The sequence below is a fragment of the Garra rufa genome, chromosome 10 (genome assembly GCF_049309525.1).
Source record: "Garra rufa chromosome 10, GarRuf1.0, whole genome shotgun sequence".
NCBI classification, from domain to species: domain Eukaryota; kingdom Metazoa; phylum Chordata; class Actinopteri; order Cypriniformes; family Cyprinidae; genus Garra; species Garra rufa.
Window position 1 is genome coordinate 26,970,908 of NC_133370.1, and position 13,804 is coordinate 26,984,711.

At 37.7% G+C, this 13,804-nt stretch overlaps 1 protein-coding gene across 1 annotated transcript in view; it reads right to left on the reverse strand.

The window, feature by feature from the left end:
- The window catches only part of LOC141344535 (serine/threonine-protein phosphatase 2A regulatory subunit B'' subunit alpha-like), a 101,748-nt gene that overhangs the window by 777 nt on the left and 87,167 nt on the right, over positions 1 to 13,804 (reverse strand). Inside the window, exons 4-9 of the mRNA XM_073849414.1 lie at positions 4,933 to 5,199; positions 4,367 to 4,470; positions 4,166 to 4,268; positions 2,188 to 2,262; positions 382 to 468; positions 112 to 268 (exon numbers count right to left, since the gene is read on the reverse strand). Coding sequence (XP_073705515.1) covers positions 112 to 268; positions 382 to 468; positions 2,188 to 2,262; positions 4,166 to 4,268; positions 4,367 to 4,470; positions 4,933 to 5,199 — 793 coding nt within the window. The remainder of the gene's footprint in view (positions 1 to 111; positions 269 to 381; positions 469 to 2,187; positions 2,263 to 4,165; positions 4,269 to 4,366; positions 4,471 to 4,932; positions 5,200 to 13,804) is intronic.

Consider the following 13,804-nt stretch of genomic DNA (forward strand, 5'->3'; position numbering starts at 1 on the left):
CAGAAATTAGTAAATGCAGCAAAACGTTTTGGGTGAACTATACTTTAAACAGCGATAAAAGCTAAAGAAGGAGGCTTATCCTGATCAAAATCAGGTTTACTGTGTACTTACCATGGTCGTTGTACCTGGCCAGATCCTTAGGGTCGATGAAGAGGTCATGGTCAGTGTCCAACTCCCAGAACTTACAGTAAATGACATAGAAGTGTTCATAAGAGAAATAATCTGTGATTTGATTGATATCGTCCTCTTCTTCCAGCAAGGCCAGAGTCTGGTGAGACAGAGAGAAAAAGTAGCTTTTGATAAAATAGTCCCTTCAAGTTTTAGAAATTGAATTGAATGGATTGAAAGCCTAGAGTTACGGTAACATTTAATGGCGTTCACCTGGAGGAAGTTGCTTCTCCTGAGCTCTGTCATGTTGATTTTGCCTGTCCAAGAGCGATTAACTGTGTAAAATATTCTTTGGATCACCTGGAGGGTAGAGAGAGGACAGAGTTGAGGATGTCATTTTTTAATGAAAAAGACTGACATGCAAAGGAATGTCATTCTGTTTGAAAACACTCCATCTTTGAACAACAGATAATAAAACGAATTGAATACTTTGGGGAGATGATCCAAATAAGTCTTTGAAGCCTTTACAAGTTCTGTTCAAGTTCTACACAATACTATGACATCCAAATACATAAAACCTAAACGATTAAACAAGCTCCAAAAGTAATAACCTCTACATAATGGCATCTAGACAAACTCTAACAGCCACCAAGAGCTGATGATTTAGATTTAATGAAGCCACATTTGACAAAAAGAGAGATTTTGCAGAGCAAATGTGCACATCAGAGGTGTCACAGTAGATGAGTATTGACAATAACCGTGATTTAATTTTTTTTTATGAATAAATACTGACATAATGTTAATTCTACATATACAATAATATTGTAATAACCCAGATTGAATACAGTAGGCAGTTTGTTGCTACTACTAGCACACAAAATCACGTTAAAGGAGACGACAGACAAACTCCATACATTCCACTTGTATCCGAGAGTAACATATAAGCTTTTTAAACATTATATAATCAACTTTTTCATACTAGATGTACAGGGATAGTTTCAAACCTGTATGATTGACTTTTTGTTGAACACACAAAAAAACAGATGTTAGTCAGAAAATGAATTATAGGACTGAAACCGTCGAGCTCCAAAAGACAAAAAAGGCACTATAAAAGTCACCCACATGACGTGTACTATCTTCCAAGTTCTCTAAAGTTGTATGATAGCTTTGTGTGAGGAACAAAACTAAATTTAAGACATTGCTTGAATTGAATTTATTTTTTCCCTCCAACACAGCTCTAAAATCTCAAGCCATACAGGTTTGAAATGACATGAGGGTGAGCAAATGATCACACAGTTTTCCATTTCTTTATTAAACTGTTCCTTTTAGAGCTGATCATTCCATCCACGTTCCATCTGCTTGTAGGTACAGTAGTCGTCTAGTGATTGGTTGCATACTGAGTTATATCTAGCCCTGTGGTGACAATGACCCCATGCTTCAGGATCCAACAGAAGCAGTGACATCAGTGTGGATTAACATGCATTTCCTGGTAGATCAGTCCTCCTAGGAGAGATTGGTACTGGGGTGTGTCAGCCAGTGCACCAGAGCAAGGAAGTGTCTAAATATGGGGTTGTGCAAGACCAGGGTCAGTGGCCTGTTGGTGGCATCCGTGTTTCCGTGATGTCAGGCCACTTTGACGCCATTACCCTTCCCACCCCCTCCGCAGCACGTGTTGCAGCTGTCTCACAGACAGACAGACAGACAGACAGACGGACGCACTAGGCTCCACATCTCACTGTTCCAACGCTCCAGCAGCCCAGCTCAGATAGCTGGATCTGATTTACCGTAAACACTTTAGTAAGCTAACGAGCTTTCAAACTCAAAACCTCAAAACTCGAAATATTTGAGCAATGCTACTAATAGAGATTCCAGGTGCCAGGCTGATGATTAACCCAGGACAAAGCAAAGTCATGTTCGTGCTGACAGTAGCTGCCACTAAAATAGTTGTGGAACGATGTTTAAAAACAATCAGGGAATTTTGAAGCGTGTTCCAATGACAACAAAACCACCATTCCTGTAATCTTATCCCCTTGAAATAGCTCCTGCCTGTGTCACTGTGCCCTTAATAAAGTTACTTACTGTTGTGATGTACCGGGAATGGAATTCAGGAGCATCTTTTAAAAACGTCAGCCCTGGATGAGTGTCCACGATGTCCTAATCGGAAAATACAAGAGTGAGATGACTCCTGACCCAACAGTTTAAATCTACAAAGCTCCTTCTGACTGCCTATGTAAAGAGTTTATTTAATTTAACATTGTCATAGACTACACTACTAGTCAAAAGTTTTTAAACAGTAAGATTTTTAATGGTTTTTAAAGTCTCTTTTACTCATCAAGCCTGCATTTATTTGATCCAAAACACAACAAAATCAGTAGTATTGTAAAATAACTGCAAAATGTAATTTATTTCAGTCTTCAGTGTCTCATGATCCTTGACAGAAATCATTGTAATATGCTGATTTGCTGTTCAAAAAACATTTATTATCATTATTTAAAACAACTGAATACATTTTTTCAGGATTCTTTGGTTAATAGAAAGATCCAAAGATCAGTAACATTTGTAACATTATACACTATACCATTCAAAAGCTTGGAGTCAGTATATGTTTTGATGAAGATATTTATAATGTTATTATTATTTTTTTTTCAGATAAATGCTGTTCTTCTGAACCTTCTATTCATCAAAGAAGACTAAAAAAAAAATCTAAAAATCTGACTGTAGTTATAATGCTAAAAATTCAGCTTTAAAATAACATGAATAAATTACATTTTAAAATTCAAATAGAAAATAGTTATTTTAAATAGTAAATATTATAAAATGTTAGTGTTTTTGCTGTATTTTGGATCAAATAAATGCAGGCTTGGTGAGCAAAAGAGATTTCTTTAAAAAACATAAAAAAATCTTACTGTTTAAAAACATTTTGCTGGTAACGTATGTATTTCTGGACTAAAATCCAATCATTATCCAAAATAATGACTCAAGGCAGTAACTATATATTGAACTTGAACTATATATTTTATTTGTGAACTTATGTTCAGCTATTCTTTTTAATAATTTTGAGTTTTTCAGATCATTAGTCATCAAAGTTCAATAAATACTGGTCACACACACAGATTTACTTTAAATTTTACCAAGCTGCTTACTTACTAGAAACGCCCACATATCATGTTATCATGCCATTTTAAGTCTTATTTTAACATTAAAAAAGTTTTATCGACGTGTAAGTTGTTCACTTACTTTTTAAAATTAGTTTTCTAATTTTGCAAATGCAGAATATGCACAAACACAAGAGGCGCACAATTTATCGCATAAACCAATCACAGCTGATCATAACCAGTCATATCCAACCATATCGCGATGGAGGCATTGCCTACTCTCACGTGACTTTTCCCCATTCATTCTCAATTACCCCCCACCAAACTCACCGCACGCTTTAGGGGGTCTGTTAAAACTAAATAGGCTCAGGCGAGGCGAGAGAGACGCAGACTCACGCTGTAACTCTACCTGCTGGGATAATGTTTCTTTAGAAACAATGTTTCTTTTAGAAAAACTATTTATACACTTTTAAATGTTTTTGTTATTTTGTAATATTGGCGTCGTTTTATTTTTGTACTATGTTTTTATTCCTCAGCCAGTATTTTGAGGAGGCCTCCCTTGCCTCCCACACAGGAATTACATGAAACATCCGAGTAAATCTGATTCTACTTAAGTATTATAATGGTTCAAATGCTTTGTCTCCATCCATGACTTTAAGATATTCTAAGACAAATTGTTGTGCGTGTTGTTTGTTAAAGGTAAAATGTGCAATTTCTGTGTGTCAAGCTGTGGTCACACTAGACTTTGAGCATGTGAAACTAATTCAGACCCACAATGCCTCAAATCATGTTGTTTATAAGTCAAGGCCAAGAAGCTGCAAGAAGTTGCCAAGAAGTTGCAAGAGGTCTTCGTTTATTCATTATCATGACTTTTTAGCTACATTTAGCAAATAGTGATGCAGAAATATAGGTAGTACTAAAAGCACTTTTCACAGTTAAATGCACTGTTACAAAGTCCTAACCTGCAACAGAGGGATGAAATCTTCTTGTTCCAGGTATTTGCAGCCTGGTTTGGCCAGCAAGTAAACAAACTTGGATGCATCATCATAGCAGCTGTGTAATAACCTGTGAAGAAGAGTTAGGACAAAAATCAGATGCCATACAAAATTACAAACACAACAGCACCCTTTTTCATGGAAAGTGATATGTGCGCTGACACTTACTTTCTCCATGTTGCAATGAATGAGTGAACAGAAACAAAACCTGTCCTCTCTCCACCAGCGCAAATAAACATTGGTGCTTTCCAATAGAGGGGACACCCGCATGCCTGTGAAAAGAAATGCGTGAATATGCTGTTTTTGTTGTATTTTAAAATGGCACTGACATAGAAAGCCCTATCCATCATGTTTAGTCACAAAGATAAATATAAGCACAGGATTACTTAAATTCTGTAAAAACAGCTTTACTGTTTAAATAAGATCCTCTTTAAGGGTCCCAATATCTGATATCTGAGTGTAAACGTCAAGATGGGTTATTCTGTTGATATTTCTTCATTTTATGATATGGATATGTAATATTCAAAATGTGAGAAGATGAAATAGGATGTAGTTATGAGATGGCATCCATCAAGGTGCCGTGGCAATACCATTTGGCAAGCACATCTGTGGATGAGGACCTCGTAAAACAGGTGTCAGTTTACATGTTCAGAACTGTCAATCCAAGACTACTAAGAACGATCCAGAGATTATGAATCTCATTTTAAGCAAAACAATTGACAATTTATATGCACCTTCGCTATCTTCCCCATTTCATAAATGTCAGCTTTCTCTTCCTCGAACTCTGTGAAGGCCGCCTCGATTTTGGCAATGGCTTCGTCATAGTTGGCTGCACAGTTTGGAAGGCCTTTGGGGAAGTAGAAGCGTGGAATGTTTATGGAGGAGGGTGGGGGTGTGGCCACTACTTTGGCTGGCGGAGGGCTTGGCGGCCGTGGGGTTGGCGAGGAGGGCGCAGGTGCTAGAGTTGGAGGAGGTGTTCCAGGTTTCTTCTCAGGCTGGATCTAGTAGAACATAGAGAGAGACAATTAGAGAAAGACCTCTATGACAACCTTTTCGGCCTAGTTGTACATTTAATTGTTCACAAGTCCTCAAAGACATTCAGGTGAAACAGATCACCTGTTCACCTGACGATGTGCTTGAAGCAAACAGTGCAGACAAATGATGAATATCCATCCAGATGTTCTTACCATGCAAACAAAGCTAACCACATCCTGACATTTTAAACATCAAAATAACTGCTTTTCTTTTATTGCTCATATTGTACATATATACCATGTTCATATGTGCATGGCAAGATGTATAAGAACTAGCAAGAATACTTCAGCAATGACTACAACTAGTATTGAGAATATTGACAAAATAACACTTTTTTTTATAGTCAGTGCACATATTGTCATAGGTGTTTACTCAGATCATTTTAAGCGTATGTAGCAAAACGCAGTATCGAAAGTTTTCCATGATGCAAAGGATGGCTGCTTAATCATCAGCAATCTTTTGGAGAACTCTGTGTGAAATTTTCTCCCGGTACTTGCCGTGCAAGGATGCTGGCTCTTATTCTGATCACATATTCAAAGTGATGAAGTGAGGTGGATTATCAGTAAAACCATAGCCGGCCTCATCAACTTTCCTGTCAATGTGATGACAAGAACTTCTCAGCAAAAATAAGACAGATATTTTCCATCTAACCCTCCTGCCCTCACCAAAACAAGCCGAAGGCTTCATTTCAGAGGATTTGTTTACTTCTCTTTCCACCTATATTTATTTTTCGCTGATCTAATAGTGAAGTAGAGTGATTTGCGCTCAGCTCTTAACACTTCAGACAAGTCACATCCAAAACACTGTATGCATACAGTCTAATTCACAGGCCCAACACTGACAGCTGATGTCCGTTTACTTCATACTTTTCAGACGGGACCTTGCAGCACCAAGGTTAAACTTCTAATAACAAGCTGTGGAAATGTCTAACACATTCTATATGTAGTCTTGACATACTGTTCTTATTCTGGTCTCTGGGCAAAACCCTAGAGTCACAGTGCACACCTAAGGCAGAACAGCACAGTCTTACTGTCAATCAAACAGAATGAGAGTTGTTGAAGTGTGACTGAATTTTAGAGAACTCCACTGCAAGCGGAGCAGGCCTGCATGGACGTATTAAAGAGAGCAGCTGTGGCCTGTCCCGTCCCGTCCACTCCCTCCCCCCTCTTCGAAGCTCCTGTACGCAACACTTGGACACTGTATTCCTGCCCTGCCTCACCCCCTTCCACTGTCCTATTAATAAACACTTTGGTATCTGCCTGTGAATAGTTTGTCTTGTCTGGCATGTGAGAGTTAGACACGGCATTCTTTGCTGAACTACAGAGGTTGGCTACTGACCTGGGCTTGCTGGAAAGACTTGAGCCTTTTCTTGAACCGCGACGGAAGAACAAAGTCACAGCCACGGGCCAAAAAGGCCAGTTCGCCCCGCAAGTCGGGATCCTCCCTCAACGAGGCCTCCTTGATCATCATATTGGCAATGTCAGAGGATTCAAAAAGTGAGTAACGAGAAAAAGCCAGCGAAAAAAGAAAATGGACAAGCTACTCCTAAAGTAGGTCCTACGGGACTTCCGTCAGGGAGGATCAGCTTCCGTTTATGAGCTCGCAGACAACTCCGTTCTGGCCGTTGCCCCTAGTGTGCTCTTTCTCCCAGTGGTCCGCTCACTTCGAAACTCTCATTTGCCAGGTTTTGTCCAGGGATGCAAGGTGGATGTCTCTTGGCGCACAGAGCAATTCCCAGAATCGTGCCTGCTACTGTGACAGCTGGAATCCAGGAGCATTGTACCAAAGAGGCCAGGCCGCCAGCCTCCCGATTGCTTTTCAAAACTTCAAAACACAAAATCTCAACTCAAGTCCATAGCCAACGGGTTCCCAGCCCTGCGAAACATGAGCCGCTCTGGGGTCTGCCTCCCGGTCCAGTCCCCTCTCTCTCTCTCCCTCTGTGCCCGTCCTGTCCTGATGAGCAGGGGGCCGAATGCACCAATACGGAGGGGAGGGGGATCAGCTGTGTCAAATGTCCGTATGGGTGAGCAAGTTGTATTATGGGAATGGAAGCCCCCTCCCACCCCCAAACAGAAAGGCTAAAGTTAGCCGGTGCACAGATGAAGTGCAAATTGCTCGATCAAGACTTTGTTTACGTGCAGAGGAAGGTAGAGAGAGAGGGAAGAGAGCTTAGAGGGCCAGGCCCCTGCGATATTCGGCTCCCGAGGGTTCATGGGGTGCACTTGGGGAGTGGAGTAATAGGACGAGTCAGAAATTTTCCAAGGCACTGCACCCACAGCATAATAACATTAAGAGCTTACTCTCTGCTCTAGAAAGTTTCCAACTAACCGACAAATGAACTCCATACTCAAGTCAGGCGATGCCTGAGTGGTCCACTACAAGAATAATAGCACTGATGAGTCATGGCACTGCATCAACAACTCAACAAGTAAAAAGTGCACACTAGATCATCTTGATCTACTGACCTCAGTAAACTGATCACAGATAAATATAAAAAATAGCGTATTGCTCTGCACTTTGACAAATTCACTTAGGCAAAAAAATACTACTAAATGAGTCATCCATTTATTCTTTATTAGCAAATTAGCAGATGCTGTATATCCAAATGACAATGGCATCAGCACAATAATAGTTCTATTATGACAATACTGCTACTGCAAAGCAAGTGCAGGAACTTGCTACTGTCAAGGCATACGCAGATACGGTGCAGTGAGTTTTTATTAGCATAATAACCCGTAGCTGATCTATACAGGTGGAGCTGGGGAGGTAGAGGGTGTTAGAGGAACTCTAAAAGCGTGATGCGAAATACTCTAGTGAATGCTAACCAGCCATTTAAATGTAAAGCAAAAAAAATTGTGCCAAGTAATTTAACGCTATAAATATCAGATTGCAATAAGGATCCATCAGTCTGCATTTCTTTTTAAACCAGTTTTTCCTCAACCTTTGTTACTCCTATTCACAGCAATATTTTAAGGCCCCATGATTTTTCCAGTTGTTTGGGATTTATTTGATATTTACTGATAAGGATTAATGATTAGATAGAATTTCTACCTTTGCCCAACTAGACAAATTTGCTGCTGGGGTATAAAGTCCATTAATCTGTGCTCTTTGGATGCGGGATTTCTTATTAACGCCAATGCACTCAAAAAGATAATGAATAAAAAAAAAAGTAAGCCATGTAAGAATAGACTTTTTTATTTTTCACTATATTTGTGTGCCTTGGCGTTTTTAGACAAATTTATATTTATCATACAAAATGCCCATGGAGATTATTTTAATCATTTTTTATGATTCCAGGACTAGAAATAACGCTTTTAATATCAGACTACCTCATATACCCTTGAAAAGATCGTTGAGTTAGAAGTTAATAAAAATAAGAAATTTTTAGTTTTAGCTAATTTTAATGCTTATTTTGTCACATTTTTGTTGTATGTCAACTTTAGGCCTCCTTGGAAGTTTACTGAGTCCCTCTAGTGGGTCCTGGCCCTCTGGTTGAAAGCCAGTACCATAGATTTATCATTCAGTGATAACTGAAACTGTTGACCATTTGACCAAATCCTAAACTGTTCCATTCTTTGTCATTGCAACAGGTCCATTAGCTCAATCTTGTTCAACAGTGGATTTAACAAAAAGAGGACTACATCATGGCTTTAGAAGCAGAGGTGATACTGGAAAACTGCCCTATACTCTGATCCTTTATTACGACAAGACCCTTTTGATCCAGGAAAAATTATATTATAATAACAAATAAATAAATAAACTTCACACTCCTGCCTATCTCTGGGATCAAGCCCATGTTTGTGTAAACAGGCCTTAGTGGCTAGTCAATCACTCATTATACCTGTGTGAACTAGAAAACTGAGAACTAAAAAAGGTATAGTGACACCTAGTGTCAGTGTTTTTAAATGATCTATCTTTCCAGAAATTCACACATCGTGGTGTGTGGTTTATACTGACAGACAGCTGGGTTAATCAGCGCCATGTTTACATTTTACCCGCACAAATAAACCAATGAACTTTTCAAGAAGAAGAAAAAATGCTGTGGTAATGGAGCTGATCTCTTTGCGTAACTTAGCTCTAACGGCCAGCAGATCTTCTCCCCTTTCCTTTAAGCCTTATAAATAACACCCGCTGTACAGGAGGCCTCCTGACATTTCAGCTGTACATAGCAATCCCAGCATTCCCTGTTCTGTCTCCGGCAGCTGTTAGGAGAATATCAAACGCATCAAGATTCCTCTGTGGGCAGGGCAGAGGGACATAAAGAGGCCTGCCTGCTGCTAACACCATTAGCCTCATCTAGTGCAAAGACAGGCCATTGAAGGATGAGAAGCGATGCATGCACAGCTCCAAGTGCTTGTAATGAAATACTTATTCTTGTGTTGGCTAATTCTTAGGTTCAAAAAACAAACCTGCTTTAAATAGAACATTAATGAACTTACCTTCCATGAAACAAGTAACCTCAGAACCAATTATAGTTAGCATGCTTCTGACTCATACTGTATTGTAACACACTAGGGAGCTAGTATGGAAAATGACACAGGCCGAATTCAAACCCATGTTCCCACGGGAGCACTACTCTCATTATGGCTCATGTGCGCATGCACGCTATGGCTGCACTACGGCCAGGACTGTAGCTAGAAATTCTAGTCCTCTATCTTTTTTTAAATGAAGTTCAGACAGGGACAAGTCTTGGTGGACGGTCCACATGTGCCAACACGTTGCATGATGGTGCTTTTGTGCAGACGACCCAACTTCAAATCACGTTTTCCAATCCCACAATTATTACGAAACTGAATATCCCCTGGATCAAAGCCTTATTATCTCTATTGTCTCTCAATTTAGTAGTGTCTTTGTCTTGTGGTTAGCTTCCGTTGTTCTTTGTTATTATTACCCTACTGTTATTATTACTCTCTTTTATCTATGTTCATATATTTTTTTATCTAATTTGTTTTAGCTGAATGGCACAAAATCGTGTGATCTTCTGTCTGCAGTAAATCAAATATTAGGTTGACCAATGTTTTATGTTCAGTTTGCTGCTGACAGAGTGTACTGTAATACATTTCTTTTCAGTCAAAGCAGATAAAATTCATAAGCAGTTCTTGTGCCATGTTTAGTTTTTGCAGTTTCTTGATGTGTGGTAAATTTACTTTTCTGTTAAAACACTTTGGTACATAAACTCATCTTAGAAAAATTCCAGTCTGGTTTTCACATAAAGATATCACATAGTTTTAGATGCGTCTTTTCATGGTCCAATCAGTTTTTTATGGATAAAATGGGTTTCACCTTGACCTTTAAATGTGATAATACACTATTTATTCTTAGAATAATACATATTTGTAATAAATAGTAGTAAAAAAAAAAAAAAAAAAAAAACGCTGGGCGGTTTGACCAAAAATTTGTATCATGTTTTTTCTTAGGATTCTGGTGATTTCATGCTTTTTACCCCTGACTGGTACTTTATTTAAATCAGAATGTATGAAAGAACTACTGCATTTTAATCATGATCCAAACAAATATGTTATGTAGTTTTTTCCTGTATATTTGATGGTATAACTTAAATTTAAAGCAAAAATAGAGTAGTCTGACCGTAGTTTTGTGAATATATATAACATAAAACCAGTGGCGATTTCTTTAAGACTGCAAGGGAAGCTCAGCTTCCCCTATAATGTCACAAAATTAATGGTCAAATTATGTACTATTGTATTAACATTTTATTGTCTAAAAATGCGTTAGAAAACGTTCATCTCTCATTAGAGTTCGTTCAGAATCAGTTAGATATAGCAGGTCAGGTCGGCTGACTTGATTTTCTTCTCATACATTCCCATAGCGTCACAGTGCATTTCCCCGTTGAAGCCCAGCGTCCATTGACTTCAATGCGGCTGCTTTGAACGTTTTTTTTCAGTGCTTTGAAACTAGACGGTCATTGGATAAACGCTGCGATTATGTCCCGCCCACGGACGCTCAGCGTCTCTGGAGGTGAATGAGGAGTGGGCTGGCCTGGACTCCGAGCTTCTGCGTGATGATTGGAGGGTCTGTCGAAAGATTGCATCTCCTTTTGACTGACAGCGATTTTTGTACTATAAGGAATCGCTGAAGCTATTCGTGCTCAGTCCCATCGCGGATTTCTCAAATTCAGTCGAAATAAAAACTGCTGCAACCTATTTCTTTATATTTGCTTGGCGAAATTGCTTGATTTTCATCATACATTTCACACAATTATACACCACATTCCTTGTTTCACTTTTTTTTAGATCGAAAATGAGCTTCCCCTATTTGACAGACCAGTAGCCGCCACTGCATAAAACATAACTGCATAAAACAAAAACAGCAGACAGGCTGAATGAGAACGCAAATTCATTCTCTGACAGCAGGTGGCGCTTATGGAACAGCCGCAATACAGCGTTTTCTTGGTTGCTACTGTAAACACAGCAGCACTGTGCTTTTAAATATTACATTAATATGCATTATATGGAGGAAAGATGAAAAGAAAATATCATCTAAACTTTTCTGAAGACAGTCAGTTCCTCTCAGAGATACATTCATATAAACCCCCACCCTCAATTCAGTATTTAGTTTTTTCTTTTTCTACAATATTTTGGGCATTGTGAATGTGCATTGTATATTCTACTCTTTAAGTTTATCTTTAGCACTTCTAGCTCCATTTAACGGCCATTTACAGTCGGTTTATTTGCCCAGTTAAAGAATTAGTTGTGTTATTAATAGTTCCAAACGTTCTCCAACCATTAGTGAGAAGATCCGTCTCTTCTAAATTTATGATGCTGTCTACATTGCTTAGCCACTTGTACAGTAAGTCATTTTTTTTTTTAAACATTCACACGGTGTGCATAATTCAAACCAATTTAGCACTATGGTACAGTAACATAAATTTATTTGAGATAAAAATTGTCATAAATGACCAGCAATGATCGTGATGTTTCCCAGCAGATGGGCCTTGTGTTCTACTTAACAGGCCAAACTAATCATGTGAGCTACTACTAGAGGATCAGGCACACACTGTATGAAGAAGTATGAAGAATCCTAGGGCTTGTGTATTTTTAGTTGATTACATTTCTTGCCCGACAAATCACGGCAGAATGCCAAGAAACACTAGGGCAAGCCAGGACTTTACTGTCCTCTGCTGCAGGACAATATAAATACAAAAGTGTCACCTTGCCTGGTGGGGGCCTGTGAAACCAGTGGCACTTGTTCTGAATCCAGGGTTACATTCTGAAGACCGAGTTTACCGAGTTCCCCTTCCATTGTTGGCATAACTATTTTTTATATTGCAGCCTCCTTGACTTCAAGGCTTACACAGTGCTAGGTGAGAAATGCTATCTTGGTCAAAATGTGCTCTAATTAATACTAACATACAATCAGAAAAGCTGGAATATTCCATAATATATATATACACTACCATACAAATGTTTGGAATTTGAAATTATTTTAAAATAACTGTTTTCTATTTTAATATTTTTTTTAAATTTTATTGATTTCTGTGATGGAAAAGATGAATTTTCAGCAGCCATTACTGCAGTTTTTAACATGACATGATACTTGAGAAATCATTCTAATATGCCAATTTGGTGCTGAAACATTTCTTGTTATTACCAATGTTGAAAACTGTTGTGATGCCAAAATGTATCACGGTTTATAACCGTGATATATTTTGTCAGGACTCTCAAAAAGTTTTTATGTATCCTGTATATACGTACACTACCAGTCAAAAGTACAGTTGAACAGTATGAATTTTATAGTTTTTTAAAGAAGTCTTTTCTGCTCAAAAAGCCTGCATGTATTTGATCCAAAGTACAGCACAAACAGTAAAATTCAGAAATATTTTTACATTTAAAAAAACTGTTTTCTATTTGAATTTATTTTAAAATGTAATGTATTCCTGTGATTTCAAAGTTGAATTTTAAGCATCATTACTTCAGTCACATGATCATTCAGAAATCATTCTAATATACTGATTTGCTTTAAAAAACATTTATTATTATTATTATTATTATTATTATTATATTGAAAACAGCTGAATAGATTTTTCAGGGTTTTTTTGATGAATAGAAAGTTTAGTAAGTTTAGTAGTAGTAGTTTTGTAACATAATAAATGACGTTATCACTTTTGCTCAATTTAAAGCATCCTAGCTGAATAAAAGTATTAATTTCTATCATTTCTTTACCCCCCAAAAAACAACAAATTATATTGACTCAACACTTTTGAATGGTATAATGTATAATGTTACAAACATTTCTGAAGGATCATGTGACAATGAAGAGTAACAATGCAGAAAATTTAGCTTTGATCACAGGAATAAATTACAAATAGAAAACAAAATAAATAGTAAAAAATATTTCAAAATTTTACTGTTTTTGCTGTACTTTGGATCAAATAAATGCAGACTTAGTGAGCAGAAGAAACATCTTTTGACTGGTAGTGTATATATATATACATTTTTAAACAGTAGTGCATATAAATGTTTTTTTTATAGAAGCGTTTATATATATAAAAATATGTATATACTTAAAATATAACCAATATAAGTAAATTATAATATAAAAAAACATAAATTA